Below are 21,103 nucleotides of genomic sequence, written 5' to 3' on the forward strand. Positions count from 1 at the left end.
TGAAACAGCGTTTTTGAGTGAGCAGTATGTGATTAACCTGCTGTATGTGGGGTCAACACGATTTATTCTCACAGCTAGGCAGTCAGCCTTAGTCCTGGAACTCACTTGCTGTCAGAGACAAGCCTTTCTCAAATCAACCCTCCCCTATGTCTCGCTAACACTTGGAGCTCTTACTTAGGAAAATTAACTGTCATGTCCTTCATTTAAATTATTTCCACCCCTGCTTCAAAGTAATTGTTACTCTAACAGACAGTTTTCCCATGTGCACTTTCTTCTCTCCTGTCCATCCATGTGCTGCCTGTAACACTTCAGCATTCTAAAAGTAGATCTTGAAAACCATAGACAGAAAGGGGGGAAAAAAGAGGTGTCCTTATTTTGTCTAAATTCTGGGTATTGCTAGAACATACTCTCTTTGCTCAATACCAAAGAATAAAAAGCAGCAGACCATTTTAACACAATCGAGTGGTTCAAAATAGAGCGATAGTGCAGGCTTTGCTTTGAACCTTTAATAAAAGTAGCACAATTCATTAAAAAAGCTACTTTGTGTGTGGGGACGAACCTCTTACCTTTTGTAGCTATTCGAACACACTGAGTTTTGGTTTCCTGTTAAGGAAAGAAAAGTAAAGAAAACAGTCAGATCAAGGGCTTTTTCTTGCCCTGCCCACTCCATGAATTCATCTTAGATCTACTGATGAGTTGGTACAACCCAATGAGTTGGCTCAGGGCTCTGGGCTTAGCAGGGGTGGAGGCTGGGGAATTTTGTCTTGATTGGACTGTACTGTCCAGGATATAAAAATGGGGAGAAAAAGTGCAGGACGGCCCAAATATAGCAAAATTTCAGGTTATTAAAATCAAACGGAAATCATGCCTTAAGAATACAAAGAGAAGGTGCAGCAGGAGGAAAAGGGAGGAGTGATGCTTTTTATGTCACAGCACAAAAATCCTAAGCTTGTGTTGACCTGAAACATTACTGTGCAGCAAAGAAGATACATTCACTCAGCATTGACCCCAAAATTATGTCTTGCTACAACCTGATGCTCTTGAAGAGTCACCTCAAGCACATGAGCAGCACACTCCCTCATGCTTCTGCATGTGGAATAAGCACAGATGCAGCTCAGATATCCCTCCACATATGACACAGTTAATCTACAACCTATACAATCTGCCCAGGAGACAGTGATTTGACAGCAATGTGCTTCAGAAAATGTTGCACATGCAAAGACAATTTGCATATAATTTACCACTCTCTCCTTTCCCCTCAGAAGTTTGGTCAGCAATTAAATCAAATGAACAGCGAAATGACTTGGTTATGCACAGTTTGGACAACTTGAACAGACAAGGGTCAATCATAAATGGGGTTTTCTGACCTTACTGTACAATGTGAAGTCATTTTAAAGGCAAACATATTGAAATAGCATAAGGTTGTGTGAGAGGATGCAGCTGCTGTGGTATTAGATCACTCTAAACAATATTAGCATGTAATCTGAAAATATAATAATGACCATTTCATTCTATAAAATATGCTCACTCTAGTCCTCCATCCCTCAGCATTCCATCCCCGAATACATCCCTTGGCATCTGTCTCCTCTTGAAGATTCAAAAGCAACAGGTAAAATACTTTGATGCCAGTTTGCAAACATGGCTTTTAGAGCCAATAAGGACAATTTTTCAACTGACATGAAAGCCCTGTGAAATTTACTAACATAATCTTACTTATTCTCCCTAGTTACTGAATTTACTTGTCTGTTTCTGTTCAATATGTCTGTGAGGATCACAGAGTAACCTCCTCTCAACCCTACCATGTACTTCAGAGCCTATTTTACTTCTCTCTGCCTATTTTGGTGATCCCACACATTTGCAACAAAGCATCTGTTTAAATATTCTGCAGTTCAGAGGTTATCTTACAACCACTACATCTCTGTCCTGACAGAATGCAGTGCAGTTCCCCTCAAAACCCACCCCTAAATCCCTGTTGGAGCAGAAATCTGATCCGAAGCTTCAAACATAACAAAGAAATCTGTTTTAGGATTAAAATCTCCCAAACTGAAATCAAATTTAAGTAAAAAATACTGTGTTCTCTCATTTTCTACTTATCTGTCAAAATCTAAAAGTCAGAATAAATATTTAGTTTTTATTTAGTATTTTCATTTTACTTTTCCCTCTTTTTTTTCTTTTACCTCAGAGAATGAAACAAGTTTCCTTACAGTGCAGTCTACTGGAAATCCAAAAAAACAAAAGGAATTATTTTTAACAGGTGAAGGAAATATGGATGGGTGTCTAGCAGTCACCTTTTATTTTGCTTTGTTTACTTCATGCAGCTCTTTAAATTAAAAGAGGACATGGTCTACTGTATCAGAAAAAAACCCTCAGTTTTCAAACACTTTTGTACCCATTCTGACTTGATGCATTTCTAATTTTCATAATCATAGGTAAAGGTTGAGATTTTCTTCAAGAGACTCCAAGGCAAGGCTGCCTGTTAGCAATGATTTGTTTAGTCATCAGAGAGACCCAAGAATAAGAAAGGATATACACTGCTTCTGCTCCTTTCCAGTGGTTCTGGTGGATATCAGTGATTATCAGTCTAGTTGCCCTTTCTAGTCCCTGTCTGAAAAGCCTGGACACTTCAATTTCCTAAATTATATATGCAAATATTAAATTTTAAATATCTAAAGCTTCTCTGTCTACCATATTTTCCCTTCTCACCAATCCTTTTCCTCTCCCTCATTTTTTATTTACAAGAGGAAAAACCATTTGAGAGCAACAGCCTGGGCTTGCAGAGCCACAGCTGTTCTTTGCACCTGGAACCTCAAACCTCTTTCCCTGACACTTTTCCTCCTCCCTCATGCATACAGAGCCAGTAGCAGAACTCAGCAGTAGAGTTAAAAAGAAACACCAAGGAGGGAATGAAGGTGAATGATAGCCATAATTCTACTGCACAGCAGTGCTGCAAGCCTGAGGTACACCTCCTCAGAAAGACTCTCAAACTCATGGTGGGCCAGGGGTTACTTATACTCAAGAAAATTTTTACTCTTTATTTGATGTACAATGTGAGAGTCTTAAAAAGTTTGCAATGTTTTTTTTACTAGCCCACTGAGCAGCCCATATTCTCTTTATCCTGCAGCAATTTAATCTTCTGAAGAGTGCAGGTACTGAGAACTGGGGAAAGTACTGGATGTTATTTACCAAGGAGACAGAGTCACAGTCCTGAAATTACTTTCCTCAGACAATTACTAGGAGATGTATTAAACTCTCATCTAGTAGCATTCACTATGACACGAGGCTGATGTGAAATGTGAATGGCGCACTGCCACGCTGTGACAGCACCGAGGGGATTTCAGCCATGCCACTGCCAACACCTCCCACATCCAACTCCAACAGTCCTCACTGTCACCACAGGCATGTCTTTGACTCCTTCCAGGAGAAAGGTGTTGTCAGCACTTGCCTTCTCGACGCTGCTCATGGCCTGGAAATAGATGTTGTAGCCTTTCCGAGGAGCCAGCGGCGGGTTCCAGAAACCTTGGTACGTCCTGTTGTCACCCACTGTAAAGGGGGCTGGCTCTGGCAGGTTTCCTGGGGGCAGCTGAGCAGCAAAGTAATATGGTGACCCTCCACTAAGAGCAGTCTGATAGGTGACAGGGATTTGGTAGCACTCCATGGCACCAGTTTCTCGCTTTGTTCGATGCGGGTGCAGCTCCTCAACAACAATCTGGTAGGCACTGGTGAGACAGAGGAAAAAAGGACAAAATGGGAGATGGATGCAGAGAAGAAACAAAAGCTGGAAATATAGCAAAGCTATTTATTTCAGCTGTTGGAAAGAAGCAGCATCCATTTTTTTTCATGAAAAACAACAATACAAATCCATACACGACCTCTTACTATTACTTTCTTTTAAACTTTTTTTTCTTTTGAAGAAACACAGGAACAATTGTGTTAAACTACAACAGATTAAACTCTTGGCTGATCAGAAGCAATCTGAAGTTAGCATTTTCTTTTGAAACAGTATTAGAGAAAGCTGAGCTTCAAGACCCAACATAATGGCTGCCTCCAGGCTGTGCTTGAAGCACCAATTTGCAGTTGTCATATCATTAGAGACAGAATGTGCTGACAGGCTTCTCCACCTCTTGACCTTGCTGTGGCTTCTATCTTGGCTCAGAGCTATGCAGATCTAAAGTACAAGTGACATGCTGTAATACAAGCACAGATGGACAGAAATCTGTCCATTCCACTGAAATAGACTGCCTCATTCCTTTACAGTTGTCAGTGATAAAATGTTATGAATTGCTGAAGCAAAGAGTATTCAGCCCATCAAAACACCATCTCAACCTCCCAATACCTCTGTTGAAATGGATCATGGCTTGGTCACTTTTCAAAATCACCTGCTCGAAATAGAACAGGTAATTATAATTCTTGTTTCTCCTTTAGGGGAACTACCTAACTGCTGGATGTTACCAACTCATTATCAGCTTCCTCTGCTTTTCAGAAGTACAGAATTTACGTAGTGAGAGCAGAAGGCAATCCTTCATTTTATAAGATAAAAAAAGAGGTTTGGGGTTTTAAGGCATGTAGACAAGAAACTTGAAGCTTTTGAATTAAACTGGCAGACTTGTCTGTCTTGGGTTTGTTATAAAGCTTTCTAAACCTAAAAGGTAAAATTGAACCAAGTTCTCGAAGTGTCATTGCATTGCTGCAAGGACTCTGAAAGGCAAAGACAGTCTTCCTCCTTTCAGAACTTATGGGGTAGCGTTAAATTATTTTGTCAATTTTCTCTGCTACTGCTGCCCAGAAAACCCAATAACTGCAGTGGCAGAGATAAAGTATGATACTGGAGAATGGAAGAAAGAGAAGAAATAAAATGGGAAACTAGTTTCACGTCTTTCTTAAGCTGAAAGAAAATGTTAGCATCCCTTTTCCTAGCATGTAAAAATTAAGCAGGAATGACTCTTCCATTTCAATGTGTTCAAGAAGAATATACAAAGTCATGTCAGTTTTGAAAGTCTAGGTAGAAAGAAGAATGAACAAAGAAAAACAAAAAGTTAGACATGGGAATATCTATTTCTCATAAACTGACCATGAACTGAGCTCAGTTATACATCACCTTCTGTTGTAAACTTTATGTATTAACCATCTCCAGGTAATGGGGACTGTACCAACAAATCACTCGCACAAAACCCCTGTATATCCAGCATATTTCTTTATGCTTCAAAATAAATGTACTAGCAAAAAACTCTAACAGCATTGATATTTTAAAAACTTGACAGGATGAAAAATATTTTTAAAATTTTTACTTATAATGACCCAAGCCAAGAAATGACTACTGGCATTCATTCCCTCCCTGGCCTGGTCCTGGACCGAGGCATGGTAAAAACACTGTTTCAGAATTGGGCAGACAACCAGCTGGAGAGCACTGGGATGCAGACACCACGTCTCTGCTGCCTGAATTCTGCAGTCTTCTCTCATCAGCTGCCAGTGGTCTGGGACAAACACAAATTCTGCTCTCAGAAGTGACAGAAGAGCAGGAAACTTGTCTGTGACACCCTTGGAGCTTCAAAGGAGAAAGCCAGCAGGGACAGAGGAAGGACAGTGTAATGCCTGCACGTGACAGATGCAATGGTCCCCTGGAACAGCCTGGTTTGTCACACAGCTCCAAAAATGAGACACACCACAGTGACCAAACCAACCCCTCTTTCCCCCTCCATTTTATAGAATAAGGGATAAATGTGGTATCTTCATTTTAAGGCATCGCTCATTTTTTTTCAAGTCTCCTTGGAGACCCAAAATGTCAAAGATGAAGGGCATAAGAATCAAACTGGTTAAAAGTCTCTTTTTATAGCATTCTTTAAAAGAACACTAATTTTTGAATGGGATATAAAAAGTAAGGCAAAATTTTAAGCATGAGACCACAATAAAATGTGAATGTTCTGAAAAGACTTTCAAATCAATTAATTTATTTAAAGTATATTCCAAAAATGCTTTTTTGAATGAAATATGAAAAGCTACAGATATACATATTGTAGTCATCTACACTTACACAACAGAAAAAATAGGAAATGGAAGAAACTGTTTTAAGTCTCAAACACAGCTTTATTTTTAATTTTTAAAAAAATGTATTTTCACAAAGTATATTTAAATAAAAGATTTGCCTATCCTCTTCAGATAGGTGATCTGGAAGTATTTTTCATGCAGCATTATAGGCTAACAAGACATGGAGGAATACAGTCATTTACCTCTGGGCCCTTTGTGATACCATCTGTTTAAACCCATTTACTAAACACTGCAGTGGCTCCAGAGCAGCACTGTTACTCTGCGTGCACATAACAATGTTCAGAAAGGACACCCTGCTGTAACATGTGACGAAACAAGTCAAAGCTAAATTTGCAACTTGAAAAGTGGGGTGTTCACTGGCTGCAAATGTGTTTTGACATCAGATATTAGTGAAAATTTAACTCTGTACTCTGCTTATCCCTGTGTCTTTACATATAACTAATTCTAGCTTCAATTATTTTAGGTTTTCTATACATTAATTTTTGTGCTAGGGAGAATTCAATTATTGAGAGAGCTTTTTTGTGACAGGAGCTGAGGGAATTCCTACAACAGCATTTTTTCCTCGTCTTTCCATACAGCAAAGAAAGATTAAAATAGGGAAATAAAGAGAGAGTGGAAAGCTTAGATGACAATATTCCTTCTTCTTGATGACTAAAATAAATTCTGAGCTATTCTGAAGAGTAATAAAAATTTCAGAACCTGCTCCATAAGTCATCAGGATCATAAAGGCCAAACAGCTGTCTGAGACAGCCAGGTAAGCAGAGAAATTTTATAGATACAGCAGCTGAAAAGCTCCTGAGCTGAAAGTTTCCATGATTATTTCTTGTGACAAAACTTTTTTTTTTTTTTATTAACTTAAGAAAACCTGTACAGTACCTCACTACTGACCAAGACAATTGCAAACAGGTGAGGAGGTCTCTGTCATCCTTTTAATCCCTCCATAAAAATTCAGGCTTCCAAAGAGATATGGCAGTGGTGAATGTTGTTCATACTTTAGCCCTATTCTGAGTAGACTTTAAATATCTGCTAGACATTTCTTTCTATGTGTCTAATGCAGATACATCTTCCTCTCCTTTGACAAGCATCAGACTGACTGACGAGACCAAGTTTTAGACCCAGCTCTTGGAACTCTAATTGACAGTGATTGTTTTAGTTGCTCCCTGTCATGGTCCCCTTAATTAATCTTGCTGCAAAATGAAAACAACATAATTCTTCATAAGTACAAGAAAAGCACTTTAACCATCAATTAAAATAAATGTAATCATTAAAACTTTACTCTGATTCTGATGTACACTCTTTGTAATCCTCATCTGCAGTAGGATTTGAAAACAAAAGATTGTTTTTCTGGTACTCAGTTAGGAACCTTCAGAAAAACTACAGCAACAAATCACATCTTCAAATGAATCACCGAAGCACCATTGATTCTACTGACTGGAATCTCATCCACAAGATTGATGGTGAAACAATACGTACTTCAAAGTGAGCCTGAGACATCCAGCTTTATCTCCCTTTGCATTTCTAGTTTGTAATTTTGTTTTAAAACTCCAGGAGGCCATAAAGAATGCTAGGGATTGCACAATAAAACCTGACAGTGAAGGTATTATTGGAGTCACGTTTAAACTGTGATGACTAGGGCAGCCAGGCAGTGTCTTAAAGAAATACCACACATAGATTGTACTTAAGATAAGGAATGTCTGTTTGCTGAGGAGGCTATGATGGAAATCTGATCATAGCATAAGTCCATTTGTAAAAGGAAAAGAGTATCCAACTAAGCTTTTTTAATTTTCCTATTTTTTTTTTCTTTTCCTATTATTTTTTATTTTTTTTTTAACGTGAACCTACTGATATTAAATTAAATGACCCTCTACAGCTCCAGAGATTACAGGGCTGGGTAGAAACAAAACTTTTCAAAAAGCCAGCTGTATTCTTCAGGCTCAGGCTAAAGAACAGCATCTAAGCCTCTGCTACTCCATCACAGCTGCAGACACCATGATCCATTTTTTTTCCCACCTACCTAGTAACACTCATTATGGCAGGAAGCCAGATTCTAGAGGAAACAAAACTGCAGTGTGGATGGAGTGAAGCTTCACTAAAATATATCATTAGGTTTAGCAAAATGCATTGAATCAATTCAGAATTTCAGTGTGCTACATTTATCTCCCTATTAGGGAGCTGCTGAAAAGTACCTGACTGCAATATGCATAACTTCAGGAAAAGCAATAACACCATGCCTTCTGCATTCCCCTGGTGAATGCTTCCCATTCCAAGTAAGGAATAAAACACCTGGCTGATTTTAAGAAAAAAGCCCAAATCTCCAGTTATGGTAAAGGACTTATTTCCTTGGCCTCTTGATGTTAGAAACTTGATGTTAGGTTTTAGAAATTAACTCACGTGGAGAGGGAAGATGACAGAAAAGAAGTAAGAAGTATTTTTTGAGAACACAGTCAAACAACAGTTACTAATGGTCTATGAAAATATCCCTGTCAAACTGCCTATTAACATTTAAAGCATAGATTCTTTCTGCCATCTTCACAGACCACAGTGACAAGCTCATGCCATTGAACTGAGGATGCTGTGAGGAAAACTGACAGAATAAATGTGAGTTTGTCTGCTGCAGGTTTACTCTGCAGCAAGTTCAGAGCAGAGAAACCACAACTTCTTGAGCTAGGTTGAGTAATTCTCTAGCCACATTCCATCATGCTACCAGTTCACAAAAGAACCACCCCTCCAGGAGAGGAACCCAGGATCCAAGATTGACCCCCTGAAGATGTGTGGTGGGATTGAAGGTGGAAGCCTGCTGCTGTCAGCACAGGACTGCCCTGGAGCAGCTGCTGTAAAGAAGATGTGCACCACTGCCATCAGTAGATCCCAGTGGTGTCCATCAGGCTTGCCCTGGGCAAGAATTTGCCTCAGCTCCCTCAGGTGGCCAGACACAAGACTGAAAGGATGTGGCATGGATTACATGAGAAACAGATATCACATTTCCCAAACAAGGACGGCTTTCATTAGGGCCAGCAGCAGGACTCTTGGAAGTCTTGAAAAAGCACCTACAAAAGCATATAGTGAAGTAAGTTTAAGCACCTGCAGATTTGGGAGCATTTTCAGACCACAAGTCTGGTTTCCATGGTATTAATTTAAAAAAAATAAGTCCTTATTTTAAGAATCCAAGTCCCGTACTGAAAGCCATCCTGTTTCCCAAAAATCCTAGGTTTGCCCCAGGGCAATTTCTCAGAAACGAATGATACGTGGAATTACAATTTTAAATATAACACATCAAAATCTCCAGTAAAGGGGATGAATCTGGATTATCTTCTATGACAGAATATAATAAATAACTTGATAATATCAATCATAAGAGTGATTATATGATAAGCACATAAAAATGCACATAGGTATGTGACTCATCCCCCACAACATTCAGGTAAAACATTTATTCCTCTTAATGGAAATAGACTTAAGAAACAGTTAATTTTCCTTTGCTTTTAGGGCTTGGGCATGTGACTCGACATCAACTGAGCCGTGATAGTGGACTTAATGTAACACAGAATGAAATGCATTAGCCTGTGTTTCTCTAAAATGTCACAAGGGTAATAGCATGAAAACCTTCAGATGCTCAGCAGCTAATTAACCCCCAATTAGTCAACCCTGCCCCTGAATATTGCTGATGCAGCCACATCAGTAAAACACAAATGGAATCAAATAATATCATAAAATTTTTACACTAGTGAGTAGAAGTAAAGAGCAGAATGTGGACTAATCTTTGCAAACAAAATTAAATTATCTCTCAACAGAGAGCAGAAAGGGAAAGACCCCTCAAAGTTAACATAAATGAAACATTTTAATATGATTAGAGGACACGCCAAATAAAATTTAATAGCTTGCTACATGATTCCTAGTAAGAAGCACTCTCAGAAGAAAAAGGTCAAATAGTTTGTATTCATCACTATTATTCTCCCATTCCCCCACAGCTTACAATTTTCCAATCATACTGAAGCTGACTTTGAAGCACTGGAGAGGAAGTGTTATTTTCAAATCTACTTTCTGACAAACACCTTTCATCCTCATATTTCAGAGGCACTGTGAGAAAGTAAAATGAAATTATAATGGCTAGAAGGTGGTTCTGGGGACCCTATATCAAACAGGTCAGGTAGCTGAATGATTCAAGTCATGACTATCTTTTAAGAAAAACCCTGCCAAAGCCAGATTTTTTTTTTAATTACACATCTATTGGCAAGCTAAGTGTGGGTAAGAAAAAAAAATAGTGATGTTAAATGAATATCACTCACAAATGAACAGCTCTATGTACAGTGACACAACAAACATTCAACTAAAAAAAATAACTCTTCTTGATCTTTCTTTTTAATATATATATAGTTTTTTACCTGATAGGTGCACCTTTGGCCTGTGCAGGTCTCAAGAGTACAGTTATTGTAGTAGCAGTTTCATTGAGAGATGCATCAACTCCTTCATAGTCCGGTAATGTGGGAGCTGATTAATGTTGAGCAGGAAGGGAAAGAACAAGAGACAAATCAGCAAAAACATTTTGAATTTTTATGAGGTTGCGGATGTTTGGAATATAGAACAAAGCCACAATCTTTATTAGCCATGTGAGTATTTTTAAACAGTTTTTTCAGTCAGGCACAATCTTTTACTATGGCATAAAATGGGACTTAATGAACAATTGATAACTCTGTCTCTAACCACTTCCCATCAAATCATGTCACCTCTCAACTTGAAACAATTTTATTCAAGAGGGACAGAAACAGAGGGAGGAGGTGACTGACAAGGAACCCTAAACTACAAACAATGAAAATACTTCAGCCTCAGTTTTTCTACCGTGCAAATAACAACAGACACCATGTTGAAGACCCAGCTTCTACCATCCTCCTCCAACAATTTAAGAATCTTTCACATTTCCTCTTGAACATCATGGGAAACAATGCTAATACCAACCAGTGTGCAGAAAAATTGGACTTAGACACGCTTCTGTGGACTAGAACTGGATTAGGGAATCTATTCCCATGCCCATTCCTATCAGTGGATGGCCAAGCTGCTCATTAATCAGCTTCAAAACCACAATGAAAGAACACAATCAAAAGTCAAAACCAGGAGTAGTTCAGGAACTAATTCACTAATGGCCTGTCAGACTGTCACACCTTCATGGCAGCAATATTTGTTGTGGGTGGGATGGCTAGTGTTGGCAATTACTTTAACCATCCAGCTTTAATCTGCTGCCTGTTACAGTCCTCACTGGTAATACTGTTGCTGACTTCAGCCCTAGTGCAAGGAAAGAAACAGGATTTTCTGTGAATGAGAAAATAATAGATTTCTAATAATTACTCATTTTTCATAAATTTGAAAACTACCTGAATTTTTGTGTTTTGGTTGCTTTTTTTTTTTTTAAATATGTGGCTGTATAATTATAAAATCATGAATGAAGCCTGTATATTTCAGAATGAACTTTCACAAAAAGATGTTTCCTAGGAGGACATCAATCATTTAAGTCATAATAATTTTACAATACTATATCTGAAAGCTCAGAAAGATTATAAGCCTTGCTTCATTAGTCCTAGATCCTAGATGAACGCAAAACCTGCTCTTATTTCAGGAAATAATATTTTACAAAATTTATGTTCATTTAATGTTAATTTTAAAATTACTGCTTACACCATGTTCACTAGAATCACAGTAACCATTTGTAAGCTTAGTTAAAAGGAATAATTTCACCCCTCATTAAACCAAAGTTAGCATTTTCTGAAACATGCTTTACTCCGTACAAAGTACGAGTCATGCAGAGTAGAACTAGACAACAGTTCAGTGCAAAGCAAGATAGAAAGAAGGATGGGCTGAAGTTCTGATACAAGAGGTGTCACAGCCTGCCTTTGAGCTTTTCTAGCATTAACCATGTCTTGGCAACTAACAAGACACATACTGTCTAGAAAGTTGTGCTATACCAGATTCTCGACAGAATTCTCAAAATTTCTGAGTGGAAAGGAGAACATATCTGAAGAAGCCTGAATTCATTGTAGTCCTACAAAATCCAAACACCTTGAGGCACTTTTTCTCAAAATACTGAAATATCAGACATGCTAGCACGATATACACCTCTTTCCCTTCTACAAAGAGGTTAGAAAACAAGCATGCAAGTACTACACCACCATCATATTTGAAAGTTTATGAACTAGAAATTGTTATGAAGAAACACAAGGACCCTTAAAACAACCTGAGTAAAATATCAGACTTCAAAACAATCTAATACCTACATAAACAGAACAGAACACATCATTTGGTTTTTTTGTTTTTTTTTTTTTTTGGTGCATTGGTTGGGTTGCTTTGAAGGGGCAGGAGTATGAGGAGTGCTAGTGCTGATGTGCTGGGATCGAATTCCACAAACAGTTAGCCATGATAAATATAGCATTTCATTTGCTACATAATTCAAGGAGCTCTGCCTTGAATTTTCTCACATTTTGATTTATATGTGTGTTTTCATGTACTGTGAAGAGACTACGTGAACAGTTTCCCACAAAAAAAATCATAGGTGCATTCCGTTACATTAACTTCTCTTTATAGGACAATCTGAGTTTCATTATGACAGATAATGAGGAAAATAGCCTGCTTTCTTCTGTTTAAATTTTTAAATGACTGCCTTCTTTGATCTCTGCCAAGCTCTGAAGTCACCATGTCACAAAATCAAGTTTCTCTGAATATAGCATTATCTTCCACTATTGACTGCATAAGTCACTATCTTATTTTTTGAGAATAACATTGAAATTTAAGAAAATAAAAATAATGTCAAATGAATTTGACATTACTGTCTTCTAGAGTTTGCAGTGCATTATTAAGACAAATAATGTCAAAGTTGGTGCACTGCAATAAATTAATAAAGGCACAAGGAAGCAGACCTATATGAATCTGGCAAAAGAAATTCACACAATGTCCCAGCTGTCCTGACCCTGTTACAGCTGTGTGCTGCTAAGTGGTGTCACCTTCACTAAGTCAGTAATTTTCGGCACCTGACTTTACTGACCTGAAAAATTGATGCAGTTCTTAGTGACCTATGAAGTGCTGAAAGGCCTAATTAGTTAAGGTTTACACATCACTTCAAAATCTTTGGATGAAGGTACTATATTACACAGAAAAAAAAAACCAGTTCACAACTACAGCTGAGCAATTTTCACCTCATGCAAGGATTTATCCCTGAACGTATGCTACCCTGTGGTGAATACACCCAGAAACATTTTTAGTAACATAATTTCTTAACATGGTAGGATTTTTTTGTGGGGATTTTCTTAGGCATTTTGCAATTTCTCAAGTCATACAAAAATATTCAAAAGACATTTCCCCACCCCCACCCCCTTCCCTGTTTTTTCCTTTGTGCTGTTGTTTGTTTTTACCTGAGATGTTGGTTGTTACATTGATCGTAGTTGCTGGTCCAAACCCTTTGACGGTGCTTGCACGTATGAAGAACTGGTAGGTAGTCCCGGGGTGCAGGTGAGAGAAGACGTGGTGTGTGCTGTTCCACAGCTTGGACACTGTTTGTGGAGGTCCTGCCACCGGAACCGCGGGATCAAACGACTGTATACTGCTATAGCTGACCTGGGGAAACAATTGTTTTTGCAACATCTCTTTAAGGTTTTGGCACAAAGGATTTAGGTTAGCTTGGCTTGAAAGGAAACAAAAGACACATGCTCATTTAGCTACTCATTTATCTTGGGGATATCACAGAATCATTTAGGTTGGAAAAGATCCTTAAGATCATTGATTCCAGCCATTAACCCAACAATGCTAGGTCCAGCACTAAACCTATGAGGATTTCATGTGTACTATTGAAGACTCTGCCTTACTTGAAAGGCTATGCAGGCACCCCTCATCATTACTGTTGGATGACAGACTCTCTTGCTGTTTAAAATCACCCTTTGAGCCTCACAATTTGCTTTCTTTGTAGCTGCTTTCTCAGAGCTAATGTCACTACTCCTATTAATTCATTGCCTCTTGCATCTGTTTCCAATTAAAAACTAAGGAAGCATTTATCTGCTTTAATCCCATTCATCAACTGCTTTTACATAGTTCATGTATGGAAAATTTCACTGTTACATTCTGCTGAGGGGAAGTGAGTGAATGGCTGAGTGTGGTTGAGCTGCCCACCGGATTTGACCCACACTATTTAGTGATTTTTTGTTATATTATGAAATTTATGCATTAAATAAATAAATAGATTTTAAAGGGGTTTGTTTGGTTTGTTGGTTTGCATTCCTATCATTCTCTAATACACAAAGTTATACCTTCTATTTCTTTAAAAGAGGAGTGCTGGAAAGCATGGTGTTTGTTGCTCAAATCAGCTTGTGTTACCTGCTAACCTCCCGTGGAGATCCCAGAAGGCTCATAAATTAAATACACCTTAAACAGAATTTATATGGAGGTTTTCTTAAAGGGTGATGTAAAAAAATCTAACAGATCTAAAAAAAATTGCTCCAAATTTAATAACCATCTTGCTTTTCATGTAACCTTCTCTTCCAATGAAGAAAATTTTGCAGATCATAGTTGTCATGGCTTTGGAATGGTGTATAGTAACAATAAAATATTTTTAAAGCCCTTGACAGGGATGGACAGTCATGTGCACCATAATTACAAATTTTGAGTATCTAAGCACTGCAGAAAATAATGTATTCAGTATATAAAAGGAGCATATTATTGACTAGCTGCATACAGAGCATAAACACCCACTGTCATCCACCTCTCTTGATGCACCTCCCTAACCCTATCCTATGCTTGTTAGGTGTTTAATGATTACCTCATACTGAGTAATGATGCCATTTGGATCCACAGGCTCCTTCCAGTTGAGGAAGATCTTATCTTCAAAAGGAGTTCCTTTCACTGATTTGGCAGGTATAGGGCCTGGCACTAAAAACAAAACACAAGTTTTAAAAATAGGAAGTTCAGGAGACAGAGAAACTAAAGAGATGACAGAACATCCTATTAAAACCAAAGGTGAGCACAGGTCTATTTTTATTAATATTCATTTGCATGCAAAAGGCAATGGTAGAGTGTGTGAAAAAGCACTTCAAAGTGTATTTTGTCATTTGCAGTGCAGAGAGAGCATGAAGTTGAAACGTTAACGTTATCCCCACATACGGTTTTCAAAACTCCATGGAAAGTCAAATTGTCTCATAGTATAGCCAGGGGAAACAGTTCAAGCTAGATTACAACTTCAGGGAACATCACTGAACTCTGTAATAAGCGTATCTTAGGACAAGGACTACATGGTTCTAAAATTCTTTTAAAAGGAAAAAATCAAAGGCAAGGGAGAACTTCTGTTATACAGCTTCCTCCAAAGGAGAGAAATTCTTACAAAATAGTCCTCAATCACATTTTCTAGTAATTTGTTGTTTTAAAAGACACCTTCATTTAAAAGAGAGGGCTGAACATAGGGAAACACACCAGCTCAGCTGCCATTTCTTTCAGCCTTTGACCTCCTCTTGTGCAGAAGGATCAAGACTGCTCACTTCAAATCTTTCAAATAAGAGATGTTTTCAAAGCTTTGAACTGAACAGCACTAAGGTGACCCTACTTTCTTATTTTAAATGGAACCAATATCCCTGGTGTAACAAGAACCCTGAAATGTCACCTCAGGCCTCTTTGCCCAAGTGATTCACAGCACCTCATAATCCCATCAACACAGGGCAAAAGCACTTTGTTATCTCCCATTACAGCTTACAAGATATTTTTGCCTACACATACAATTCCTTTTTATCAGAGCAGCTCACCTGGGTTTGAATGCACACATGCTAAAAGAAGGAAGTGAGCATAAGTGACCACCTGGAGAAACTCTGAACCCAATGAAACACCTCCTCCCCTCAGAGAGACAAGGTTGTTCAAATTTGCAGTCTTCCAATCTAAAATGTTATTTCTAGTTAATATATTGACATATATTTCTGTCTTCTTCTAGTAAGCCTATTTTCTTCAATGCAACTTTCAGTGAGCCTTATGCATGACACTCCTTGGTTATTCATTATCAAAGCAGAGTGAAGTTTTACAAAGAGCAAAAATAAATTAAAATCCAATGGATCAAAGGAAGTATCAGGTGCTGTGCTAGCAGCAGGAAAGAGTGAGTGGTCTTTCCCGTCAGTGAAATTTATTTCAGTCTACATGCAAACTATAAATGATGATCTGACCCTTGGTGCAAACAACATAACTTGGCTCATTAATAGTAAATTCAGGCAGTCAAAAAAAGCCCAGAAGTAAATAGGTGAGAGCTTCACAGAACATGTTCATCTCACCGTCGTAAGAAGGCTTAGGAGAAGTTAACTTAAATCACAGGCTGGTGCTTTTCTTCAGTGTCCCAGGACAGACCAGGCAGTGGATGAAGGGTGACATGCAGTGACAGCCCCTCTGTGCTGCTTTTGTCATTGAGAGACTTCCTGTAGGCAATGTTTCATTTTTCATGGGAAATCCCTACAGTATTTCCTTACATCTCAGAAGAGGTATGAATGTACCCTGCTGCACGTGATATTTTCCTTGGGAGATGCACGCACAATTTTTGTGTGTACATGTACATCTGTGTTTGGGAAAGAACACTGGTATGCACCAGGGTATGTTCACAGTGTATGAAATTTGGCATTAAACCACATCAAAGTGTGTGAGGTAAAAAAACCCAGACATGATTGCTCAAAAACATGCAAAATACTTTTTGTGCAGTGCTTTAGAAAATAAATGTTTCATATTCAGGTGAAACTGGGTGCAGGGCTCTATATTTGATGGTTGCATAAATCCTCCTACACCTTAAGTTTAAACACCAAGGTGAGAGAAGCCTCTAGACTCATCTAATTTCATTAATTTTTTCTTCTCCTGCAATACAAAATTTGATGCTTAAGGCAGCAGTAGCAGTGTTAAAGTGACTGGAATTACATGATCCCAGTTAGTTTCATACTTCTCTTCCCCCTGGCATGGGAAGGGTACAAGAACAGAAGCTAGCACAGCAATGAGGAGCTTGCTTGGAATCCCAATTCAAAAAGAGCAGAAAGAAAAAGAAAGAAAAAGAGACCAAGCATCTAGAGAAAGAGAACAGTGATTCCCACAAACCTCATCCACCCCCACAAATTCATAAAAATGAATGTTGGGATTAACTTAAATAACATGAGAACTCAACTGGAATTAAAACAAAGAAACAAATAAAAGTTCAAGTGCCCAGAAAAAGGAATATAAATTAAAATTTGTTTGAAGGACACATTTTGATGGTCTAAAGTTATTTTTTCCTTTCCATTTTCTGGTTCAGCCACAGTAAAAATGTCTTTTAATTGCACTGCTTTACCAAAAGGGTAAAGGGGGTGAGGAATGAGTAAAGCAGGAGTACGAGATTTTGCTTAAAGAAAAGAATATCTTCAGGTTCATCAAAACAATTCCTTAGCATGCTCGTTTATTCTTTTACATCTTTGTTATTAGGTCTGTGTTTGTTACAAACAGAAATTTTAAAAAGACCAAAATTAGTAAAAAAGTCTCTAAGCAAGCAAAAAAAAAAAAAAACCCCACCAAAAAAACCCACCAACAAAAGAACAACAGCAACCTGTTGGTAACACTACCCTAAATACTCAAACTGCATTTCTCCATGTAGGCAACCATTGCTGTCTATTCCTTGCTACTCCCAGCAAGACTCCAAGGACTTCAGAAATACCTTAAACTTCACATTTCCAAAACAGTGTTCAGAGCCCTCCCTTCTGTAGTAGATTGACCATGGCTGGATGCCAAGTGCCCACTAAGCTGCTCTCTCACCCCCCTTCCCAGTAGGACAGGAGAGAAAATAGAATAGAAAACAATTAGTGGGCTGAGATAAGGGAAAAGTGGGAAAAAAAGCCAAAAAGCAAAAGTTTGTACATGCATAAGCAAAGGGTAAAATTTAATCTCTACTTCCCAGAAGTGAGCAGTGTTCAGCCACTTCTCAGGAAGCAGGGCTTCAACTTTAACAGTGGTTGCTCCAGAAGGCAAAAATTGTAAAATGAAGAATTCTCTCTCATTTCTTCTTCCTTCCTTAGCTTTTACATCTGAGCTGACATCATATGGCATGAAATAACCCTTTGGTTTATTTGGGTCAGCTGCCTGGTTGTGTCCCTTCCCAGGATCTTGTCCCCACCAACCTCTTCCTGGAGGGAGAATGCTGAGACACAGCAGTGATGCAGTGCCAGCCCTGCCCAGCAGCAGCCAGAACACCAGGTGTTATCAACACCTTTCTGGGTACCAATGCAAAGCACAGCACTGTGAGGCTGCTGAGGGAAAATGAGCTTCATATCAGCCAGACCCAATACATCTTTGTATGATATTTAGCAAGGACTTGGGTCAAAACTAGCTAAGTAAATGTCATCCTTGTGTTGATAATGGCAGGAAAGGCTTTTTTCAGGCTTGTGTGTTTCCAGAAGCTCCATCACTCACCCCAGCACATTTTTGCTGACTTCTCAGCTCTCATTCTTTATCTACATGAGCTCTCACTCTTTCCCTTGGACTTACAGACAGTTTACATTTAAATCAAAACACACAAGACTATTACAAATATGTTAAGGTGAAGTATGTTACTTAACATAATCATCTGAGTAATTCAAAAAGTATAAGAAGCTGCTAGAGGAGTAGGACTCAGACCTTCTGGCCTCTGTACCCACTCTTGAAACAGATTCTAGTCTGCTGACCTTGTGAAGTGTGGCCCCATCATCTCTCAGTGACAGTGACAGTAAACACACTTTCTTTCCCATGCATTACTCTGTGCTAAACTTCCAACAAGTCAGGCTTTACACTTAGCTGAAGAAGTGAAATAATTTAGGTGGGTTTAACTTCATCAGAAGAGATTCTGAACGTAAGCAAAAAACCCCAAAGAAACAAACAAAAAAACCCAGTAAGAAAGTATACAAACATAAAATGCACATATATATAAAAGTAAGATAAAACAAATTCAAAAGGAATCTCAACAAGGTTTTATAGTGCAAACAGCACAAGCTCTTCTTTCATGATTTACATGCATCTCCAGAGCTCTTTTAATAGAACTATATATTCGTATAGTGAATAGCTGATAATCTTTTCTTCTATATGCATGTGGGATGATGGGCTTTATAAATGCTATGTATAATGAAAGTACAAACCATCAATCTGATATCACACCAATTCATTTTATACCAATATATTTGCATTAAATTATGTCACAGTCGCAAATAAATTGTTATTCACAAATAGTGTCACTTAAATGTTGTTCTACACAGACTTAGCAGGAAATTTATATTACTATACATTACTTCTGGAAAAACAATGTATTAACTGACACCAACCACTATAAAAATGAATTTATATTGCTTCAGTTTTTCTGCTACAAAATAATGAAAGTGCATGTAAACAGAGTATTTTTATTATTATTATACTCCATGAAAGCCATGCACAGTATTAATATGCTCTGTGATAAAAGTTATGTGCAGAAATATGTAGGGTTATATTGGGATGAATTCCTTTGTTGTAATCAAAAAGGGCAGCATATCAGCAGCAAAATTACAGCCTTTCTCTCAAAGTCCATCTCATTTTAAGGAGATGGTGACAGTTTGTCTGTCCTACTGTTCAAATGTTACCAGAAACAAAAATGGTCCACCTTTCCATAGCCTTTTTCTGAGAGATTTGCCATTTTTACTTTACGCTTTACTACAGCTGGTAGACTGTTTTAAATAGAAGCAAATTTTATGTATTAAAAAGGAAAAACAAAAACAGAACTGCTTTTACTGATCTTTACCTTAAAAGCATTTGCAGGAAAGATGGTGACAAAAATTACTTCTTTGGAAATCCCTCAAGTTGGACTATTTTCAGTAAAGAACAAAATACTATTGGATGTTATTGGGAATAAAATCTGATTTTATATTAACAGTGGTGTACATGCTCCACTTGACATTTCTTTTCCAGCCCCAGTGTCACAGTTTAACCCCAACCAACAACTAAGCTCCATCCAGCCAGTTGATCACTTCTCCCTCAGCAGCTGGATGGGGCAGTAAAAAATGAAGTAAATAATAAAAACAGCAATGATATAAAAGAATTAGAATAGATGTAACAAATTCTGTGCATTGCAATTGCTGCCCAGTCACAGAGTGATGCCCAGCTGTTTTCCCAGCTGTGAACCCTGGCCTGGTTTATCCCCAGTTTATAAACTGAGCATGATGTTCCATGGTGTGGAATGTCTCCTTGGCCTCTAGGTCGGCGTGCTGGCTGCATCCCCTCCCAGCCTCTTGTGCCCCTCCAGCCTTCTCGCTGGCAGGACATGAAAAGCTGAAAAGTCCTCAACTTAGTATAAACATTACTTAGGAACAACTAAAATATCAGTGCTTTATCAACATCATTCTCATCCTAAATCCAAACCTCAGCACTATATCAGCTACTAGGAAGAAAATTAGCTCTATCCCAGCTGAAGTCAGGACACACATTTAGACAGTATGCAAAGCATTTCACTCTTCCTCTTTTTATTTTCTTGTCCTTTAATTATAAGATTTGTTCTTCCTCTGCTGTTCCCCAGAGTCACAAGCCTGCTGGAGTTTTTCCAGAAGCATGAGCAATAATTGGACAGCTGGCATCTTAACCCTGTATCATAGATCTCGATATCTCTGCACGGAGCAGAATGAGCCACAGCCTCTGAAAGATCAGGGGACATCATTTCTGTCCAATGAGCCCATGCTTTGCTCCAGACCAAAGCTCTCTTATACTTTAAGCCCCAAAACAGATACTCCTCCCATTCTTTTCAATTAGTTGTTTGCCTACTGTTAGATGACACACTCCCTCACTAGTTATAAAATCACCATTGAACAGTTTGAGATTCACAATTTGCTTTCTGTGTAGCTGCTCTGTCAGGGCTAATGTCATATTCCTGTTAATCCACTGTCTTTTGCGTCTGTTTCCAAATAAAAATTAAGGAAGCATTTATCTTCCATAATCCCATTCATCAACTGCTTTTAGAAAGGGTCCCTCTGAGTTGGCAGCACTGTGGTCAACAGGCACTCCTAGAACATGTGCATGCTGTTGATTCATGCTAAACTGGTTCTTGTACTTTGCCTCAAAG

General features: G+C 38.3%; 1 protein-coding gene across 5 annotated transcripts in view; it reads right to left on the minus strand.

Annotated features, from left to right (window-relative positions):
• PTPRK (protein tyrosine phosphatase receptor type K) overlaps nt 1-21,103 on the minus strand; it is a 382,502-nt gene that overhangs the window by 67,211 nt on the left and 294,188 nt on the right. For all 5 annotated transcript variants that reach the window (XM_058834980.1, XM_058834978.1, XM_058834979.1 and 2 more), the window contains exons 9-13: nt 14,834-14,943; nt 13,437-13,638; nt 10,425-10,530; nt 3,443-3,716; nt 567-603 (exon numbers count right to left, since the gene is read on the minus strand). In XM_058834980.1, the coding sequence (XP_058690963.1) occupies nt 567-603; nt 3,443-3,716; nt 10,425-10,530; nt 13,437-13,638; nt 14,834-14,943 (729 nt within the window). The remainder of the gene's footprint in view (nt 1-566; nt 604-3,442; nt 3,717-10,424; nt 10,531-13,436; nt 13,639-14,833; nt 14,944-21,103) is intronic.

Source organism: Poecile atricapillus, chromosome 3 (assembly GCF_030490865.1).
Source record: "Poecile atricapillus isolate bPoeAtr1 chromosome 3, bPoeAtr1.hap1, whole genome shotgun sequence".
Taxonomy (NCBI): Eukaryota; Metazoa; Chordata; class Aves; order Passeriformes; family Paridae; genus Poecile; species Poecile atricapillus.